Source organism: Elephas maximus, chromosome 12 (assembly GCF_024166365.1).
Source record: "Elephas maximus indicus isolate mEleMax1 chromosome 12, mEleMax1 primary haplotype, whole genome shotgun sequence".
Taxonomy (NCBI): Eukaryota; Metazoa; Chordata; class Mammalia; order Proboscidea; family Elephantidae; genus Elephas; species Elephas maximus.
In genome coordinates, this window is record NC_064830.1 from 12,430,375 (window position 1) to 12,453,249 (window position 22,875).

Sequence of the window (22,875 nt, forward strand, 5' to 3'; positions counted from 1 at the left end):
TTAGTGAATTGCTTAAATGGGAGGACTCCACCAAATTTAATGGGATTTTACTAATATTTTTATATTATCTGGCTTCAAATTTGTGTAATTCAAGTTTGCATAAAGTGTGACGACTTTGCCCCTGGGGAGTCATTGACTTTAGACGGCTGGGCTGGGGCAAGGGGAAATTTAATTTGACTTTGTGCAGTTGCAAAGAAGAGATACCCCCAGGAACATTTACACTACAGAGGTTTATTATGAGACCATCAACTAATGATTCTACCCTAGTGCTGGGCCTCCAAGGCGTTTTCTGCTTCCCTCCTTTCTTCCATCTCCCAAGCCCTTCAGCAGGGAGCAGTTGCCAGTTTGGGCAGCAGTTGTTTGTTTCAGACACTGCTTCCTGGGCCAATCAGTTTACATCAAGGTCAAACCCAAACCAAACTCAGTGCCGTTGAGTCGATTCCGACTCATAGCAACCCTATAGGACAGAGTGGAACTGCCTCATTGAGTTTCCAAGGAGCGCCTGGCGGATTTGAACTGCCGACCCTTTGGTTGGCAGCCGTAGCACTTAACCACTGTGCCACCAGGGTTTCCAACATCAAGGTAGCAGGGTTGATTTTTTGTGGAATCACAGGGCTTCTAAAAAGAACTCTAGTTTACTTAGTACAGGCAGGGTGACTGGCAGGTGTTTTGAGTCTTGGAGGCCTGCCCAGACCTGGAACTCAGGTGTAGACCAGGGCTTTCTGGACTCAAGGAGGCCTACCAGGTCCCTGTTGAGGGGTGGGGACTTGAGGGGTGGGGATGGATGGAGGGTGAGCCCAAGAGCAGGATGTGTTGGAGAACAACTGTCCATAATGACCTTCCTTGCTGCTCTGTAATTGAGTGTAGGATCAGAGCCTCAGCCTGAGCCAGGGGTGTGGGCAGGGGCTTTGGAAGCTGCTGAACTCTTCAAGGTTTCTGAAATCAGGTGGAACATGGAGAGCTAGGAGGCATAAGGAGATGTGGAGTTTGACATCCCAGGGGTGACAGCTTAGGTGAGTGGAAATATCATGGTGGTTTAACATCATGGGGGAATCCCTGGGTGAGGCAAACAGTTAATGCACTTGGCTGCTAACTCAAAGGTTGGCAATTCGAGTCTACCCAGAGGTGCCTTGGAAGAAAGATTTGGCAAGGTACTTCTGAAAAAATCAGCCATTGAACACCCTAGGAAGCACAGTTCTACTCTGACACTCATGGGCTCACCATGAGCTCAATTGACTTGGTGGCATCTGGTTTTTAACATTAGAGGATCTAGGCTGTGTCACTTTTGGGCTCTATGACTCTGTAAACATTGTCTAAGTTTTCTGTTGTTATCTTAGCCATCAAGTGGGGGATATTAGTCTTTATCCAATAGCAGAGTAAGTCACAGCAGCTCCTGGCAGGAATTCTGCAATTGTAGAATTTCTACATTTGTAGAAATGGAATCATAGAATAATCGAGCTGAAAGTTCCACCCTCAAATGTTCATTTACGTGGAACCTAAGACTCAAACAGGTTGAGGAACTTACTTGCCCATGGTCACATGGTTAGTGGGAAAACTGAGGCCCAAGCCCGCATCTCTAGGTTGGTAATGTTTGCTGGGAGAAACAGGAAGGATGTGGTCAACATCTTCAACTGGGGTAGGAAAAAGAACATGGATTTTGGAACCGGACAGATCTGGGTTTGAATCTTGGCTCCACTGTCTACCAGCCACGAAAACTTATTCAAACTGCTTTATCTTTCTGAACTTCCATTTTTACTTATCTGTAAAATGGGGGATGATACCTACCTCAGAGGAATGTCGTGAGAGTCAATGAGAGGTTGGATGTAAAATGTCCTGCACACAGTAGGTGCATGGGCTGTGGCAGTTGCTGTCATTATTATCTATTTGCATAGAAGAAAAACTATGCAAATATTTTGTAGTTTTTCTATCTGAGGGTTGCCTTTGTACGTGGGGAACTCATTAGGGAACTAGCCTGACTTCCTGTGCTCTGCAATCACTGAGTTCTTTTTTCTGATAATGGTGTCTTTCTGTCATTTAGCTAGTAGTGATTAAGTGTTCTGTTCTGGATAATGTTTATTCTCAAGGACATTGGGTCATAGAGAATGTAATGTGTTTATGTACTATGTGATATTTACGGGACTAATTTACAGCTGTTTTCTTTCAAACAGAGTGATGGGACATGAGTTACCATATTGAGATCTGCAGCCACCTCAGGCTGGAGATTCAGGCTCGCATGTGCCCTGCGCAAATCCACCATGGCTCTGAGTTCACTTCCTACCATTGTGCTGCTTGTCTTTTAGGTCAGCTTGGTAAGTGGTGCCTGGGCAGATTGTATTTGGAGCTCAGATGTGCTGGGCAACTCTGCCTCAGCATAATGTTGACCTTTCAAAGACGCTCACTGGAATTTCTCTGTCCGGTGTGGGGTTGGAAGCTTTGCAGTATTTCAGAATTCTCCTATCCACTTCTCCCACCCCGCCACCCCCTGCGTTCCCTGATTTCCACAGAGGCTCGTTTCTAGCTCAGCACCGTGCACTTTAGCTGATTGCAGCAATTCCGCAGGTGCACCTGTTCTTTGGTGAGATTACCTTCAATCACTGGCAGCTGTAGCTTCCAAACGACTCTTGCTCCAGCCAGGACTGCACACGGAAAACAACAACCTTACAAGAACCCGGGGGGCCAGGACTTTCCTGGTTTTAGCATGCTGGGAACCCATTCAGAGCTGCCAAACTGGGATGGCTGACTTGGTTTTCACTGAGAAAGAGTGGGGTGGATCTGGGAATATGTCAAAGTGCTTTTTGAAAAGAGGCTTCTGAGAAAATGGGGCATGCATGTGAGCAGAAGGAGCAGGGGTTTGGAGCGAGACAGACTGGCTTCACATACTACCCTTGTCACTTACCAGCTCTGTGACTGCTCCAAGCTATAGTTTCCATACCTGAAAAATCAAAATAATATACTTGCTAGGTATTATTATCTACTAATATTTATTAGGAAACCCTAGTGGCATAGTGGTTAAGAGCTATGGCTGCTTACCAACAGGCTGGCTGTTCGAATCCACCAGGAACTCCTTGGAAACTTTATGGGGCAGTTCTACTCTGTCCTGTAGGGTTGCTATGAGTCAGAATCAACTTGATGGCAATGGGTTTGTTTTTTTTAATATTTATTAATGGAGCCCTGGTAGCATGGTGGGTAAGAGCTTGGCTGCTAACCAAAAGGTTGGCAGTTGGAATCCACCAGCCACTCTTTGAAAACCCTATGAGGCAGTTCTACCCTGTCCTATAGGATCACTGTGAGTCAGAGTAGACTCGATGGCAATGAGTTTGGGTTTTTTTTTGGGAATATTTATTAAAGGATAAATAAAAAACCAGTAAGCCTGGTGCATAGTAGGTGCTCCGTAAAATTTAGTTGTTTTCCATTATTGCTCCAATTTGCTTTCATGATTGCCCCTCCCCACAACATTCGGCTTGAGTTTGAGGGTATAGCCAAACTGGGGTCCCTCACACATTCTCAGTGATTCTTCTATTTTTTTTTTTTTTTATAATAACTTTTATTAAGCTTCAAGTGAACGTTTACAAATCCAATCAGTCTGTCACATATAAGTTTACATACATCTCACTCCCTACTCCCACTTACTCTCCCCGTCTTGAGTCAGCCCTTTCAGTCTCTCCTTTCTTGACAATTTTGCCGGCTTCCCTCTCTCTCTATCCTCCCATCCCCCCTCCAGACAAGAGTTGCCAACACAATCTCAAGTGTACACCTGATATAATTAGCTCACTCTTCATCAGCGTCTCTCTCCCACCCGCTGACCAGTCCCTTTCATGTCTGATGAGTTGTCTTCAGGGATGGTTCCTGTCCTGTGTCAACAGAAGGTCTGGAGAGCATGACCGCCGGGATTCCTCCAGTCTCAGTCAGACCATTAAGTTTGGTCTTCTTATGAGAATTTGGGGTCTGCATCCCACTGCTCTCCTGCTCCCTCAGGGGTCCTCTGCTGAGCTCCCTGTCAGGGCAGTCATCGATTGTGGCCGGGCACCAACTAGTTCTTCTGGTCTCAGGATGATGTAGGTCTCTGGTTCATGTGGCCCTTTCTGTCTCTTGGGCTCTTAGTTGTCATGTGGGCTTGGTGTTCTTCATTTTCCTTTGCTCCAGGTGGGTTGAGACCAATTGCTGCATCTTAGATGGCTGCTTGTTAGCATTTAAGACCCCAGACGCCACATTTCAAAGTGGGATGCAGAATGATTTCATAATAGAATTATTTTGCCAATTGACTTAGAAGTCCCCGCAAACCATGTTCCCCAGACCCCCGCGCTTGCTCCGCTGAGCTTTGAAGCATTCATTTTATCCCGGAAACTTCTTTGCTTTTGGTCCAGTCCAATTGAGCTGACCTTCCATGTATTGAGTGTTGTCTTTCCCTTCACCTAAAGCAGTTCTTATCTACTGATTAATCAATAAAAAACCCTCTCCCACCCTCCCTCCCTCCCCCCCTCGTAACCACAAAAGTATGTGTTCTTCTCAGGTTTACTATTTCTCAAGATCTTATAATAGTGGTCTTATACAGTATTTGTCCTTTTGCCTCTGACTCATTTCGCTCAGCATAATGCCTTCCAGGTTCCTCCATGTTATGAAATGTTTCAGAGATTCGTCACTGTTCTTTATCGATGCGTAGTATTCCATTGTGTGAATATACCACAATTTATTTACCCATTCATCCGTTGATGGACACCTTGGTTGCTTCCAACTTTTTGCTATTGTAAACAGAGCTGCAATAAACATGGGTGTGCATATATCTGTTTGTATGAAGGCTCTTGTATCTCTAGGGTATATTCCGAGGAGTGGGATTTCTGGGTTGTATGGTAGTTCTATTTCTAACTGTTTAAGATAACGCCAGATAGATTTCCAAAGTGGTTGTACCATTTTACATTCCCACCAGCAGTGTATGAGAGTTCCAATCTCTCCACAGCCTCTCCAACATTTATTCTTTTGTGTTTTTTGGATTAATGCCAGCCTTGCTGGTGTGAGATGGAATCTCATCGTAGTTTTAATTTGCATTTCTCTAATGGCTAATGATCGAGAGCATTTTCTCATGTATCTGTTGGCTGCCTGAATATCTTCTTTAGAGAAATGTGTGTTCATATCCTTTGCCCACTTCTTGATTGGGTTGTTTGTCTTTTTGTGGTTGAGTTTTGACAGAATCATGTTGATTTTAGAGATCAGGCGCTGGTCGGAGATGTCATAGCTGAAAATTCTTTCCCAATCTGTAGGTGGTCTCTTCTATTTTTTTTACTTGTGCTTTAGATGAAGGTTTACAGAGTAATTTCTCATTAAATAGTTAATACATATATTGTTTTGTGACATTGGTCGCCAACCCTGCGACGTGTCAACACTCTCCCCTTCTCCACCTTGCATTCCCCATGTCTATTTGTCCAGGTTTCCTATCCCTTCCTGCCTTCTTGTCCTTGCCCCCGGGCTGGGGCGCCCATTTAGTCTCATATACATGGCTGAGCTACGTGTATTGTTTGTTTTATGGGCCTGTCTAATCTTTGGCTGAAGGGTGACCCTCAGGAGTGACTTCAGTGTCCAATAGTGATTCTCAACGGAGGGCACTCATTGTGATCACCGGGGGATCTTTTCAGGATGGTTATTTTGACTTGAGGAACGTTTTGAGTATTTTCCTCAGTAGATCCCATTAAGCTAATTTAAATCTTTAATCATGTTTATGATTGACGATAGTTAAATAAGTTATGCTTTTTTATTTTTTAGAAATTACTTTCACTGGAATCATTTCTCCCGTGTATTTTACCAGACTCATCGGGCAGTTTTTTCCTCTACATGGAATTTTATGAATCATAGCTTCTGGCATTTTAAGTTTTCTTTTGCATCATTATTTCTGCCAGATCCATTTCTCTGGTTACAATTTTCCAAATTTGCACGAGAGATGATTCTTCCATCAATTTGGAGTTAATGGCAATCCCCGCCCCTCCCCAGCAGTTTGCGTTATAGTCAGTTTTGTTTTTTTGTGGTTATTTCTACCAGTAACACTCACTGTGAAATGGCTAGAAGACTAGCAGCTCCTATTTACTTTTTTGCTAGTTTATGAACAAAGTAGGAGAAAGTCCCGTCAGATATTTCAGTATTGCTTTATTGTCAGAATTTCTCACCAGCTTCAAATCTCTCAATTTCCTCTGTGATGACTCTTTTCCTTCAAACATCCACCACGTGCTCTTGTCTCTTCCTGATTGGATTCTTCATGCTCCGTCAAGGAAGTCCTAATCATAGGATGCTCTGCTCCAAACCCTACTTACCGTGATGCTGTGTGACTTCTTGTCACCACTGATTGTTCTCACCCCATCGATGGAGATGACCAAGGAAAGGGCTGATTGCCACAGCGACTTGGCTGCCCCAAATGCACATCATTGAGCCAGTTTTAAACAGGCTGCAGCTGTTCTAGTTTGATGTCTGCTGAGCTTTCAAATGCACAGTAGGGGCAGACTGTCCTTAGCTCAACATCAAGGGGCCAGAGTGCCACGTTCCCTACCGGAAAATATGATTGTAGACCATCCCAGGCTTACTCTATCAGAATCTCTGGGGAACAAAACCTGTAGTTTGCAAAAGCTCCGAGATTACACTGATGCACATCCTTGTTTAAGAACCCCTGGTCTAAAACTAGCCCCAAAGGCCAAGCCTTGCTCAGTTCAGATTAGGTTCTAATATATAAGCAGATCGCACTTGCTCCCTAACTCCTCCTGGGTTACAGGCACATGATCCTGGGCTGCTAGGTAGTGGATTCTCTCGACCCATTTTAGATCATTATTCTCATTCTCACATAGCATCAACCATTTAGTTCACAATAATGGCTCTTGAGGGTACCCCACCCCCAGCCTCTCTCCAACCTTTTGCTTTGTCGTATCTAACAGCTGCCAAAATGATCATATCTCTAGTGAAGTTTTACCTTCAACTTCTTCCAATTTCCTTAAAAACTACACTTTGATTTTTTAGAGCAGTTTTAGGTTCACAGAAAAATTTTGCAGAAAGTAGAGTTCCTATGTGTTCCCTCTTCCTACTGTACGAGTTTCCCCTATTATTAACAGCTTGCATTTCTGTGGTACATTTGTTAACAATTTATGAGCCAATACTGAGAAATTATTATTAACTGAAGTCTGTAGTTTACCTTACGGTTCACTTTTTGTGTTCTGCAGTTCCATGGATTTTGCTGAATGCATAGTGTCACGTGTCTCCCATTACCGTATCACACAGAATAGCTTCACTGCCCTAAAAAATACCCTGTGCGCCACCTATTCATCCCCATCCCCTCCCCCCTGAACCTTTGGCAATCCCTGGTCTTTTAACTGTCTCTATAGTTTTGCCAGTTCCCTTTTCACACTTGGATCTCTATGGCCTTGAGTTGTGTGACTTACAGTAACTTCTACTGGCCTTCTCAGTCGTTCTGGCACATTGTCTAGGCTATTCTCTATCCTCCTTTCTTTGTCACTGGCTGGGATTAGATCCTTTCCTCGCATGACTGTAAACCATTTTTATAAACGCCGTACATGCTCTTACTCTGACTGTAATGCTTCTTTCCTAGATCATCAGGCAAAAGTTATTTGTTTTTCAAGAATCTTCCCAACGACAGCCTACTCTGAAGGTTTTCCTGACTCTCCCAAGCAGAGCTGAATACTTCCTCTTGGCGCTACCACTCAGTATTTGCTTTTATTTCACTGTTTTGCTCCCATATCCATCTCGAGCTCTCTTCTGTACCTCCTATTTTTTTTTCCTGCACTGTTTAAAATGCAACAAATTAAATTTAACTGAGGTAGAACATTTTGAACAGAAGAAGTACGAATCTATATCAGGTTATTTAAATAAAACACATGCCATGAGACTGGTCCATTTGGTGGGGGTGATCTACAAAGGTGGCTTTGAGTTCTCATCAAGGCAGGAAGGAAAATACAGTTGGTGACATCAGTGATTTGTAATTTTTTTTTTTTTTAAGTAGTAGAAGCCATATGTAGTATAAACCAAACCAAAACTAAACCTGTTACCGTCATGTTGATTCTGACTTATAGCATCCCTATAGGACAGAGTAGATAGAACTGCCCCGTATGGTTTCTGAGGAGTGTCTGGTGGATTCGAACTATAGTTAGCAGCTATAGCTCTTAACTCCTATGCCACCAGGGTTTCCATATGTAGTGTACAATAGATAAAAGTGGAGCTACCCTTCTTAAAGCGGATCACAGTGCACTCAGAGTCATCCATGGATCCTCCCCGTCCCCCGAGCCTCCTTGCGCTCTTGGGGCTTTGCAGAACATGCAGTTTGAAAACCTCCAGGTTATTGGACTCAGAATCCACTAGAGAAAAACAAATCAGCTGCTTAAGACACACGCGTTGAGACCAGAGAGATTTCTCCTGCAGGTCCTTGAGAAGCGGACTGTGAACTGTGCCCTTTAACGCCACGCCTGTAGCAGATACGCTGTAGGCTCACTGTAGATGGTGCATTGTATCCATCGCTTTATATATTTTACTCTCCTGCAAGGCTGCAGCTGACTCGAGGTCAGAGGCCATGTTATTTTCACTTCTGCATCTCCAGTGCCTAGCACAGGACCTGGCACATGGAAGGCTCTCAATCCATTTTTTTGAAAATTATCTTTGAAATGTAGTATCTTTGAAATCTGTAGGTGATCTTTGTCTACTGGGTGAAGGCCCCAGGTCTGTATACACGCAGTCTCTTCCCCAAGGTGAGGGAGCTGCTCCACCTGGTTTTAGAGAACAGATTTGTGAACCAAGACTTCTGGCCATGCCAAGCTTGGCTTCATTTTCTACTTGCCTGAATGGATGGAAGGCTTTGTCTACACCAATTCTTCTCAAACTGCAGTCTGCACACGAACCATCCTGGGATCTTGTCAAAATGCAGACTCTGACTCAGGAGGGTGGGCCTGAGATTCTGCATTTCTAACAACAAGCTCCCAGGTGATGCTAATGCTGCCGGTCTGGAGACCGAATGTTGGGGAGCAAGCATCCAGACACCCTCTACCCAAGGTGCTCTTCTTACCTCAGCTTCAGCGAAATGTGAGTGGTGTGTCCACACGGAACCTGGTTTGCAGGTGGGAGAGGCAACTAATTGGCTAACGCATGGTCTGTGGGGGGTTTCCAGTTGACAAACGGAACCCCCCACCCCATTGGGGGAACTCAAACAGCTGCAGGAGAAAGTGCACGCACAGTGCTGATTGCCTTTTCTGAAATAGCAGTAGACAAATAAATGGGTCAGGCAGTTACATCCTGCTGTCCTTTGTCCTTGATTGAAATAAGAATAATTTCCATATTTCCAGCCTACACTGCTGTGTGAAAAATAGTACAGAGAGTGCCTTTGCTGACATGACTTACTAAAAGTGTGTCATCTCAGCTGTCTAGGCTTACAGTCCCCAGAACACACAGCCAAGACAAGAGGAGGAAAGTCGCCCTGGGGCCCTACATCACAGAAGGCTGGGGACCCTCCCAACATGAGAAGGTAGAGGGTTACTGTAACTTCAGAGATGGGATTTCTAGGCTTTATAATGTGCACGTTACCCTTCATTAAAAATCGCTGAGGAAGCTGAATTCCAAGTGCCTCTTTTTGCCCCATCTCCACCTTAAAGGACTGTATGATATCTTCATTAAAATTAATAAGAATTACATTCCTGCTGTGAGTTGCTCCTGCTCCTTGTGCGTGTCTAGAGGACAAATGTAAGCCTTTCACCACTTCTCATTAGTGTAATGGAATGTGAGGATGGGGATATTAGATTAGCTCACAGCCCTCTGGGGTGTCTCCACCAAAAGCTCTTTAAAACTTAAAGGGACAGGGTATAATTTTTTCTAGCGCGTTTTCCAGTCATCTCATAAAATTAGGGGGAGGGAGGTTTGTTTGCCTTTTGCAAAATGTTTGTCATTTGAAGGAGCAAGAAGACCTTCTTGGAAACAGAAAAAAAGATAACAGTGCTCTTGTTCTTTGGGAATCTCTGGGTTTGTAACCACATTACTTTTCTGCTCAAGTGTTAGATTCCAAGAAATGTCTGCAAGTTCAAACAAGTTACTACCTAAAAGACCTTGGGTTGCTATAGAGAATGTATTGACAAGCTCCATCTGTTTTAATGATTCTCACCTTTTTCTTCTTCCCCAACACACCTAAAAGTTGTAATATTCCTATTAAACGATAGCTCACAACAGCAGTAGATCTCAGTGTGTGTAGCTGTCATGGCGGAGGGGAAGCATGTAGCTTGAGAAGTCTCTTGGGTAGTTCTGGTAGTCTGGGTTCAAACCTTGCTTGCCACATAACCAGCTTTACAACCTTGAGTTGTGTGAGGATAAGGAGTATGTATGTATATATATGTGTGTGTGTTTGTGTAGTATGTACGTGTGTATTGCCTAGCACCAATCACAGCCACAGTAGGTGCTCAGTAAATGGTAGCTGGATCAGCAGAAGTACTGTCGTGGGGTGGGAGTTATGAATAGGGGTGCATTGGCTCTATTCAGTGGATGGAATCTCCATTCAGCCACCTCAGGCCCAGCTGTCCATAGTGCCTTCCTTGTAGAAAATGTCAGGGCATGAGCAGATCTCATTTCTTGTGGGGTTCAAAGGAGAGTGGGGTTCAAGGAGGAGTGGGGTTTGAAGGTGAGTAGGATTTGAAGAGAGTGGGGTTCGAAGGCAAGTGGGGTTCAAAGGAGGAAACCATGAGTTTAGGATGGAAGTAGAGGCCTGGAAGTAAATGAGAAGGGACAGAAGAGTCCAGGGACCCCACCAACCTTCTCAACTCCCCACTGGCCAAGAGACCTCCTCGTTCACTGCCAAGCAGAGGCTAGTAGGCTCTGGGGAACCTTTCTGGCATGGCTGCGTATCTTTCGCTGATTTCCCAATCACCAGTTACCTACCTTCAGGGCTGAAGGAGGGGTGGTTTTTTGCCTTTCCATAAGGATTGACTAACCAGGTAAGCATGCACTGTGCCTTCAGCCCCTTGACACTTAGAATTACAATCTTTCAGCTGTGACTGAATTTGTGGAGAATCGTTTTTGGTGGTAATATACCCTCTCCTCACTTATTGACATGGGTAGTTTCCAAAGATCAGGCTGTTATGTGAAACCGGTGTTATGTGAAATCGGCATTATGTGAAAATGGAGTGTCCATTTCTTTCATTTCATACATTTATAGAGATTCATACTGTCAGTGGGACAGTAGCTTCCCAATAACCCTGAGAGGCAGAAAATGTAGAAGTGCACTGTATGTCCCACTGGTCATGTTAATGCACAAAACAGTCAGTAGATTTTTTACTATTGTCGTAAATGTGAAATATTGGATAATGAGATAGTCAACAAGTGAAGAGAAGGTGTACTACTACAAAGAACAGTGTTGAGTAACAAGCCAGCAGCATTTGGACCCAAGATCGGCCACGTTTCCAAGAGACCAAAGAAAGTCTCCGGAACCAGCAATTGGGACATACGTTTTATTAGGAGAACTTTACGTATGGGATGGTCCAGGGTGGTGGCTGGACCCAAGTAGCACTCTGCCACCACCTGGCAGGGGACACAAGCTTATATACCATTCCAGCTGGGGCTAAGGCTTGTTTTTTTCCCGAGCCCTTGGGCAGCCAGTGTTCCCAGGGACTTCATGTCCAGGCCCAGATGTTTTTCTTGTTGCTAAGGCATTCCTTGGGTTGGCCACTAGCCCAGTCACGCCACTCCTGACCTTGTACCCTAGTCCGAGTCCATCCCGAGTTCATCCCCAGCATGCTTCGGGGAAGAGCAAAACCGACTTCACTAGGAGGGGATGCATATAACCGAATAGCATTACTGTGCAACCAGCAAGGAAGCACCAAAGACAATTCTAGATACTGCATTAGTCCATAGCTGAGGTGTGGGATTCGGAATCCTGACTCCAAGTCAGGTGACCTAGGCTTGAATAAAATCTGCATTATTATGAGCCAAGTCCTAAACTATGCTCTTTACAGTCAGCATGCTGTTTAGTCCTCATAGTAACCCTGTAAGTTAAATTTTATTTTTGTGCCATTTTACAGATAAGGAAGCTTAGGCTTAAAAAGAATTGTGACTTGTCCAGACTTACATGCGAAGTGGAATGGGAATTTGAGCAAAGACAATACAGTTTTTTACCAGCTAGTTGTATTACCCGTGCTGGGTCACTTCCCCCCTCTGAACTCCAGTTTGTCTTCTGGAGGAAAGGGATCATAATGTTATTAATATTGTGAGGTTGAAATCAAATACATAAGAAAGTGCTTTCCTGGCACAACATTGGCCTGGAAGTATTCTAATTTATCTCCAGAAGATGGAAACACTAACAGAATTGCCCTATAACTCCATGCACCTATAATATTAACTCTCATTAGTACCTGCTGCCTGTACGGAGTGTTTTATGGTGAAATCTTAACCACATGCTTTCAGTGAGGGCTGCCCGGCAGAATCTAGACCACTGCTACTCTGGCTTTAGTGCAGAGAAGAGTCAATTGTGGAAAGTGCTGAAATGCAGATTCTGACGCACCAGCCTTGGGGCAAGGCCCAAGATTTTGTGTCGGTCCAGTTTCAGGAGCCCTGGTGGTGCAGTAGTTAAGAGCTATGGCTGCTAACCAAGAGATTGGCAGTTCAAATCTACCTGCTGCCCCTTGGAAACCCTACGGGGCAGTTCTACTCTGTCCTATAGGGCCGCTATGAGTTGGAATCGACTCGATGGCAATGAGCTCTTTTTTTTTGTTGTTGTTATCCAGCTCCAGCTCCCAGGTGATGTCTGTTTTCCTAGTCCATGGGATTACACTTGAAGCAGCAAAGGGCTAGAGGACCCTTCCCAACTCTGAGAGTTTCTGCCTTGGAATCGGAGATGGATTACCCAATAAGCAAAGTATGCGCGGGCTTATTTGTGCATATTTACTAATCTGTAGTGCACCGTTTCACAAGGGTTTCACCACGTCATGAAACCCGGGTGCAGTTGTGCACTACAGATTAGTAGAAAAAAACTAGGTAAGCACAGTTAAGCCTGCGTGTGCCTTGCTTGCTGTAAGCAGGTACATACCGTGCTTACTGGTTAATCCACCCCTGCTCCGAATAGTAATTATAGCAATGGAGCTTATGTGCCAACTTCTATGTGCCAGACACTGTTCTGAATGGTTTGTCTTGTATTTCCCACAACAACCCAGTAAGATACCCATTTTGTAGGTAAGGAAACTGAGACACTGAGGTCACACATTTAAATGACAGAGAAAAAATGGAACTTAGGCTCCAGAGTCCATGCTCTTAACCTCTATGCTATACTGCTGCTTATTTGGGGTAGGGCAGAGCAGCGTTCTGGGCACAGAGTCATAGAACAAACCATTGTCCTGGAGTTAAGAAAGGAGGAATCTATGGGAGGCCTTAACTTACAGTATGCTACTTCATAAGGTTCTTTATTTTTTAATTTTTATTGTGCTTTAAGTGAAAGTTTACAAATCAAGTCAGACTCACATACAAAAATTTATAAACACCTTGCTAAACCAAAAACCAAACCCACTGCTCTTGAGTTGATTCCGACTCACAGTGACCCTACAGGACAGAGTAGAACTGCCCCATAGAGTTTCCAAGGAGCGCCAGCTATATACTCCTAATTGCTCTCCCCTTAATGAGACAGCACAGTCCTTCCGTCCACTCTTTTTTTGTGTCCATTTGGCCAGCTTCTGACCCACTCTACCCTCTCATTTCTCCTTCAGACAGGAGATGCCAACATAGTCTCATGTGTCTACTTGTTCCAAGAAGCTCATTCTTCACCAGTATCATTGTCTATCCCATAGTCCAGTCCAATCTCTGTCTGAAGAATTAGCTTTAGGAATGGTTCCTGTCTTGGTCTAACAAAAGATCTGGGGGCCATGACCTCCGGGGTCATTCTAGTCCCAGTCAGACCATTAAGTCTGGTCTTTTTATGAGAATTTGGGGTCTGCATCCCAGTGCTCTCCAGCTCCATCAGGGGTTCTCTGTTGTGTTTTCTGTCAGGGCAGTCATCGGTTGTAGCCAGGCGCCATCTAGTTCTTCTGGTCTCAGGCTGATGTAGTCTCTGGTTTATGTGGCCATTTCTGTCTCTTGGGCTCATAATTACCTTGTGTCTTTGGTGTTCTTCACTCTACTTTGCTCCAGGTGGGTTGAGACCAATTGTTGCATCTTAGATGGCTGCTTGCTAGCGTTTAAGACCCCAGATGCCACTGTCCAAAGTGGGATGCAGAATGTTTTCTTAATAGATTTTATTATGTTAAGACCCTTTATTATATATAGGATGCCATTTTGACAGATGAGAAAACTGAGCACAGATTGAGTAACTCACCCAAGATCACTCAGCTCTTAAAGGGCAGAGCTAAGATTCAGACTTAGGCCTGCCTTACTCCAAAGCCTTGTCCTACTTGGGATGACCTCTTAGTTCCTTCATTCTTCTTCTATTCCAAACTGCAGTGCCTCTCAAGTATGATTCTTGGACTATCAGCATCACCTGGGATCTTATTAGAACTATCCCACCCCAGTCCTATTGAACCAGAACCGCTGGGGGCTGGGCCCAGCCACCTGTGCTTTAACAAGCCTTCTAGTGGATCTGATGCTGGCTCAGGTGTGAGAACTGCTGCCCTAGATTAACCCACCTGGCCCTGTTTGCTTTCTCCCCGGGCTTGGAACTGGTCTTCATCCTTCCATTGGTGACTTGCTGGTTGTTTTACATTGTATCAAATTCTCCTATACTGATGCTTGGTTTCTTAGCACCTCCAGGGCCGGGACTGGGCCCCCACGCTTCTCCAAGGGCAGGAGCTGAGCACAGTTCCTGGCTGGTGACTGCTGCTCCAGTCTGATAGATTAAGGCAGAGAGAGGCCTCAGTGTCAGCAACAGCCTTGAATGAGCATTAACACTTAGCTGTGAAACGTTAGAGACGGGCCAAAAGCCAAGTGCTCTCAAATCATCCTCGGGTTACAATTTACAACAGCAGGATGTGTGCTAGACTTCCTGAATCCTTCAGCTGCTTAGATGAATCATTAATTAATAGTCCTGTTAAGGTGGGAAATCTTAGGTGAGAAAAAAAAGCACCATACCAATTATATTTATGATGGCAGGTGTTTCTCCTCAACAGCGTCTCCTCCGGGTCTCATTATCCTCTGCCTACTTGTCTGTTTGGGGCCAGACCTTCCCCTCCAGCGAGGAGCTGTCTGGGTGGGAGAACAGGGAAAGGGCGGAGGTCTTGTTCTGAATTCTTCTCTGCAGGGGCCTCCGTCCTGCTTCTGTTCTCCACCACCGTCCTGGAACCAGCGCCAAATCTCTGCAGGGGTCTCAGGGAGAAGGAAACCTTAAGCTTGGCAGGAGACTCTGTAATTCCTTCTCTGTCTTTTTCAGGTAGACTCTTAGCAAACAATAGATTCAAGTGATGGGTTCACTCTCAGATCCAATCAGGCCTCATTCAAATAGCTTACCTGGCTCCTCTGCAGTATGTGGGCTTTTGCATGGGAAGGCAAATCCCTAGGGCAGAAATTTCGGCTTTTGTTTTCCAGGCCATGACTGCCCTCCCCACTCAGCCTGAGAATTCAGCAAGGGTGGGGAGTACTGGGGGACTTATCCAGCAGGGCTGCTTCTTGGAGGTGCTGGGAGGCACCCGTTTCAGCCTTACAGTCTTGCTGCTGGGCAGTGGGATGTGTTAGGACATCATGGGTTGGGAGAAGGGTGAGCTGGCCCTGAGCCCCAGCTCTGCAGGAAATAGGTGCGAGACCGCGGATAAATCATTGTCTCTTTTGGCCTTTGTGTCTCCCCATTTGAACATGTGGTTTGATTAAATGGTCTCCAAGACCTCCTCTTCCTCTGGAAATTCACTGATTTTATGAACGTGCCGTATTGAGCTCTTGTTTAATCTAACTTTCCTTGTCTGAAATGCCCAATGAGGTTGGGGAATGAGGACACAATATAGTGAGCGTCTTGGCAGACTATCAGTTGATCAATGAATGAGCAGTATTAAAACAAGCAAAAACACCCCAAGGTTTGAGGAGATGTCAGCATAAGAATGGAGCCCCGGTGGTATGTGGCTAAGAGTTCAGCTGCTGATCAAAAGGTTAGCCGTTTGAATCCACCATCCGCTCCTTGGAAATGCTGCGGGGCAATTCTACGCAATTCTATAGGGTTGCTATGAGTTGGAATTGACTCAATGGCAATGAGTTCTTTTTTTTTTTTTTTTGGTTTAAACGTAAGAACTGCCACCCATCTGTCGGTTTGTCCTACTGTGGTAGCTTGCATGTTGCTATGATGCTGAAAGGTATGCCACTAGTATTTCAGATGCCAGCAGGCTCACCCGTGGTGGACAGGTTTCAGTGGAGCTTCTAGACTAAGACAGACTAAGAAGACAGTCCTGTTGATCTGCTTCTGAAAATTAGGCAATGACAACCTAATGGATCAGAACATTGTCTGATATAGTACCGGAACGTGAGCCCCCTAGGTTGAAAGGCACTCAAAACACAGTGGCTACAACAGTGGACTGGAGCATACCAATGATCATGAAAATGGTACAGGACCATCAAGGTTTTGTTCTATTGTACTTGGGGTTGCTACAGAGTTGGAGCCAACTCAAGGGCAATGAATAACACCAAAAATAAGAGAAGTATCAAACACTGAGATTACAAACAAAAAACCCAAACCTGTTACAGTTGAGTTAATTCTTACTCGTAGAGGTTACGTTCCTGTTTTGTTCTGGGACTCTGCCAAAGTTTTTCAGCACTAATGCTAAACTCTTCAGGACCTATGAAAAGGGGACACATTGGAGAGTTAACGGGTACAGGAAAGTTGGTCTTCTGAAAAATAGATTTAAGGAAGAAGGTTGTCCCCTACACTGGGCAGAAATACTGCAATCACCTTTTATCATCAGACTTTGTTAATGGATACAAAGGGTCCAGAACAATGGAGGAGATGGTGGCCAAATCATGATTGGGGCATGCATTTTAGGTTGGGATGTCATTTCTTCACAGGAACACAGACTGGAGGATGCCTAGAGGAAAAGAGAGCCAGAATAGGGAAGTGACTGAGGGTTTTTAACCAGGAGAAGGGAAGATTTCAGAAAGAAAGAGTTTTAAGATGTTTAGAGGACTACCTTGTGGCAGGTGGACCCAGCTACCTCTGCATTTCTCTGGCATGCAAAACCAGGGCTGCTGGGTGGAAATAGCAGAGTGGGAGCTTCTGAGTTCCTACAGGTCAAATAATTGGAGCTGTCTAAAGGTGGGTTGCTTGAGGAGCTAGTGTATTGCTGGAGGTGAATTCCCTGGAAGAGGACTACCACTTGGAGATGGTATAGAAAGCTGGCTTCAGCAGCTTCTGTGATCCCTTCAAACCCTGGGAGTCTAATATTTGGTTGCTCCTTCAGTAATAGAATAATGCCCCTTAATCACATTTTAAGAGTAGAATTTAGCATTTCCCCCGATTAAAGTGAAGTTTTGGCGTATATTGTTACAAGCCAAGGAGTAGAAATTATCTCAGTACTATTTTTTCTTTTTCTGGTGCAGGATAGCTAATAGAGTGAGTGTAATTTATTGACCGATTAATTGGTTGATTGAAAACTCTTTGTACTTATTTTAGCTGTCACTGCTCTGGTGTTTTTCTGTGAGGGAATTAATGATGTTGAAATAGAATGTCATGATTCAAAACAGAAAGAATATATTCCATCAAGCCTGTCGTTGGGAATGCAGATCAGGTGATTATACCAGGTCTTTGCTTCCTTTTCCCAGTTTTTCTTTGTATATTTCCCAGCTCATTGTTGGTCTGGCTTGTAGCCTATGATGATCACCAGCAGCAAGGAGGAGCAGTTGTCAAGCGCTTAAGGACATCTTGTGGGAGAAAATCTTAATAAATTCTATTCACTGACTTAATTTGTTCTGTAAATGGGTAAAAACTGGCATATCCCACCTTAGTCCAGTGATTAGAATAGAGAGTTCTGTGAGAGCACCGTGTAAGAATCATTCTTTTTTTATTCTTGTTTTTATTGAACTTTAGCTGAAGGTTTATAGAACAAACTAGTTTCTCATCCGTTAGTACACACATTGTTGTATGACATTGGTTAAAAACCCCATGACATGTCAACACTCTCCCTTCTCAACCATGGGTTCCCTATTACCATCTTTCCTGTTCCTTCCTGCCTTCCAGCCCCTGCCCAGGGCTTTTTTGCCCCTTTAGTCTTGTTTTGTTCCATGGGCGTGTTCAACCTTTGGCTGAAGGGTGAACCTCAGGAGTGACCTCATTACTGAGCTAAAAGGGTGTCCAGGGGCCATACTCTCAGGGTTTCTCCAGTCTCTGTCAGGCTAGCAAGTCTGGTTTTTCTTTTTGAGTTAGAATTTTATTCTACATTTTTCTCCAGCTCTGTCCGGGACCCTCTATTGTGATCCCTGTCAGAGCAGTCAGTGGTGGTAGCCAGACACCATCTAATTGTGCTGGACTCAGTCTCATGGAGGCTGCGAGAATCATTATCTCGTTGTAATGAATGCATATGGAAGATGCAGAGCGTGGAATAGGAGCAGTAACCTATTCTGCTTACAACTGCTTACCCACACAAGCCATGTTGTAGGTACTGACAAGTCACATGTAACCAGGCATTTTGCTATAGAACTAGTCAAATTATGAGGTATGTAAGAGGGCATTTCTGGAAGCCTCCTTGCCATCTCCCTTTTTTCTCTCATCTCCCAGCTTCATATTTGAAACAGGCATGGCCTACCTGCAGGGGTGGAGTACCCAGTAAGCAAGGTACACATGGGTTTAATTGTGTTTACTTACTAATCTACAGTGTACCATTTCACACAGGTGAAACTGAGCATGTAAATTAGTAAGCACAAATAAACCCATGGGTCCCTCGCTCATTGGGTAATCCATCCCTGCCTGCCTGTAGGGCCCCTTACCTCCCCTCAGAGAGTCCGTCTTCAAATGCAGTGAGAGAGGAGCTTAATGGCTTTGCTGCCTGACACACATCACAATATGGACACAGTCTGGTTTATGAAAAAAGCCCAGTTATGCCTGTTTTACAGAATTTAATGATTACTTGGTTTGGGTGCAGGAATAAGAGCTGGGAAGCACTGTCTTATTAGGATGGAGGAAAGACAGTCTTGTCTTCTCTTACAGAGTCTTGAAGTAAAATGAAGTTAGGTTGGGTTTAAGAATTGGGAATGTCCCATCAAGCCTCCTCTGTTCTATAATGTGTATGATTTTTTAGGGAAAATGTGTCTGTCTTAGGAAAATATATCATCAGGTGACCTGTGAGGAAGCCTTACTGTGATAATCACATACAAGATCTTGTAGACATTAAAAGACAGTGTAATTTTTAAGTCTCCTCTTATGTGTGTATATATGTATGTACAGTGTAAAAAAGGTGCATCAACCAACTTTGATTTTGTTTTCTGCAGGAGACATGGGTGACAAAGGACAAAAAGGCAGTGTGGGTCGCCATGGAAAAATCGGTCCCATTGGTTCTAAAGGTATTCGTGATTCAATGCTTGCCTCATATTGCCTCTCAGGCTCTTGGTATCTGGAAATTCTGAAAATAATTGCAAACTGAACCAACTTGCCTGATGTTCTTACTTAATTATATTTTGCTTTTCTGTATTATCCATGGGAAACCCTGGTGGCGTAGTGGTTAAGTGCTATAGCTGCTAACCAAAGGGTTGGCAGTTCAAATCCACCAGGCGCTCCTTGGAAACTCTATGGGGCAGTTCTGCTGTGTCCTATAGGGTCGCTATGAGTTGGAATCGATTCAACGGCACTGGGTTTGGTTTGGGTGTTATCCATGATTAATTCTGTTTATGTTTACATTCTGTGAGTGATAGAGTTGTTTGCTTTGCTCCCAGCAGAGTGGGGCAAAATGATCCCAATCCAGCAGAGGTTTACATGCCACCACTGGGCCAGAGGTTAGAAGCTGTGATCTGGAGCGTTTCTTGGGGGTACTTGAGGAAGATCTTGATTTTTTGACTACAACTTCCTTAAGTTTAATAATGCGATTAGAGCCTCATTGAAGAAGCTGACAGACCATGCACAAGAAACACTTTATCTGTTAATCTTCAGCTTTGGCTTCTTAGACATTTTGAAGATACAGGGTGATTCTCAGTGAGAACAGGGCACAGGATGGCAACAACAGGCAACAATACCCTGGATTCAAATAACACGAGGTTTTAAAATTGTGTCCATCTCTGCTACCTCATTTGACTTGCACAACCCTTGGTGAGTTGGTTGATCAGGCATTATTATTCCCATGATGAGACTGAAGGCCAGGGTGGTTGAGGGATTGTTCAGAATTGCATTCCTGACCCCTGGTGGCACAGTGGTTGAGAGCTCCTCAGTTCAAATCCACCAGGCGCTCCTTGGAAACCCTATGGGGCAGTTCTACTCTGTCCTGTGGGGTTGCTATGAGTTGGAATCAACTTTACAGCAATGAGTTTGGTTTTGGTTTTATGTTTCTCTAGTGAGCCCTGGCAGTGCAGTAGGTAAAGTGCTCAGCTGCAAACCGCGAGATCAGTGGTTTGAACCCACCAGCTGCTCCATAGGATAAAGATGCAGCAGTCTGCTTCTGTAATGATTTACAGCTTTGGAAATCCTATGGGGCAGTTCTGCTCTGTCCTGTAGGGTTGCTATGAGTGAGAATTGACTTGATGGCAGTGGGTTTGGTTTTGGTTTGGTTTATGTTCCTCCTGTCATCATTATTCAATCAACAAACATCTTCTGAGCACTGTTTGTTCTACACCTGTGCTAGACAGTGAGGAAGTGAGAAAGGCAATGAACCAGCAACCACTGAGTTCTCAGTGAGCTGTCTCATTAAAATCTCTCTACAAATATATTAAAAAAAAACAAAAACAAAAACACCAAACCTGTTGCAGTCGATTCTGACTCATAGTGACCCTAGGAGCAGCTGGTGGATTCGAACTGCCAACCTTTTGGTTAGCAGCCAAGCTCTTTAACCAGTACACCACCAGAGCTCCCTGTACAAGTATAGGTATTAGAAATAACTTGTAGGTATTAGAGGAGTCCCTGAATGGTGCAAACTGTTAAATGCTTGGCTACTAACTGAAAGGTTGGTAGTTTGAATCCACCATAAATGAAGCCTTGGAGGAAAGGCCTGGTAATCTGCTTATGAAAGGTCACAGCCATTGAAAACCCTGTGGGAAAGTTCTACTCTGAAGCGTAAGAGGTCGCCAAGAGTCAGAGGGTACTCAACAGCAACTGTTTCTTTTTTTTTTTTTTTTTTATAAATAATAGAAATTAGGAAACTGAGGCCAGAGAGGTTTAGAAACTGGTATAAAATTACACTGAGAATTGGAGGCAGAGATGGAATTTTACTCTGGTCTACCTGGTTCTGGTGCCCAGGTTCTTTACACTTCATTAATCTGCCTCAGGGTGGGTGAACCCAGGAGCTGTTAGGCCAAGGTCATGATTGGGTTCAGTTTGTTTGTTCTGTTCCATGACCACAGACTCCACCTGAGCCCCAGCCTCACCTGGCAGAAAGGGACCATGGTAAGGGTATGACTGAGAGTGTGGCCATATAGGCTCAGCTGCGTCTCCCCTCCTGGAAAATCAGTGTGAAGCACTTGTCCTACTGATACACCGATTCATTAGAAATGCACACACATTTGCATGATAAAATAAGAGATATGTCTATTTTTATATATGACATGTGCTCTGGATGGATTTCAGTATCTACCCAAGTGAAACCTTGCCAAGAAGATCCTTATTTGGCTTAGCTTATTTGATTTGCTGCGTCTCTGAGATTACCATCTTGGGTCTTTGTCAAGCTGAGCTTTCAGCCATTTTTCAGGCCACCAATGGTGGTGATAAAAGAACACAAAGCAATCAGTTGGGTGGAGACCACCAAGCTCTCTTCCCTTTCTGTGTAAATGAACAGTGAACCCACAGATGTCGATGTGTCTACCCTTTCACTTACCCACGTCAGCTGAGAGATTCACGTCCTCTCAGTGAGAAGAAAAATAATGCTTCAGAATATTCATGATGACTTGAATATAAATATTCATTGTATAGCTTTAGTTAGAAAGCTTTGTTGGCAGCATTTTGTTAAACCCCTTTATTTTACAGGTTGAGAAGAAGTGAGGGGCAGAGTGGTTAAGTGGCTTGTCCTATTGAACGCATGGTTAGGACTAACGCCAGGACCAGAACCCAGGTCTTCCATTTTTGGGACCTTTCTACTGTGCCATGCTGTTTCTTAGGATAAGGTCAAGAAAGATGATCTCTGCGTGCATTTATATGTATTGCTGGCTATCTTTGCATTAGACAACCTCTGATGTCCATTCCAGTCTAACATTATGTGTTCTATCTGAACTTGCCTGCTATAATGAGGGACATCCAGAGAGCTGGCATCAGAATTAGTTGCCACTTAACCTGATGGTTTTAAACGTTCATAAGACGATATCTGTAGTGTTCTATGAAATATACTGGATTTCAGAACTGACTTTAAGAACAATCACCTGATAATCTCCAAAATTCCATGATATGCATTTATTCTGATCATAGAAATAGATCCCTATAGTTCATAGACAAAGTAGGGCCTAGGAGAAATCCCAGGACATTATACATAAAAGAGTTAACACTTTTAACCTTGACACCTTTGACCCAATGGAACATGACCACCTCTGCTTGGTGACTTTGATCTTGCTTTTTCTTTTTTAGGTGAAAAAGGAGATTCTGGTGACATAGGACCCCCTGGTCTTAGTGGAGAACCAGGTATGGCATAAAAGATACAAAGATTTTTTTAAAAAAGATGTATTAAAAATTGTACTTTTGAAAAAGTGTACATCCTTAAATAAAACTATAATAGGCTAGGACACAGGAAGTATATCTGATGAAATATACCTCCCTTATCAGTCCTATGGTCCTGTAGAATATTTTAATAT

General features: G+C 44.0%; 1 protein-coding gene across 1 annotated transcript in view; it reads left to right on the top strand.

Moving 5' to 3' along the window:
* The window catches only part of COLEC11 (collectin subfamily member 11), a 70,690-nt gene that overhangs the window by 39,141 nt on the left and 8,674 nt on the right, over positions 1 to 22,875 (top strand). The window contains exons 4-5 of the mRNA XM_049902813.1: positions 19,387 to 19,458; positions 22,652 to 22,705. Coding sequence (XP_049758770.1) covers positions 19,387 to 19,458; positions 22,652 to 22,705 — 126 coding nt within the window. The remainder of the gene's footprint in view (positions 1 to 19,386; positions 19,459 to 22,651; positions 22,706 to 22,875) is intronic.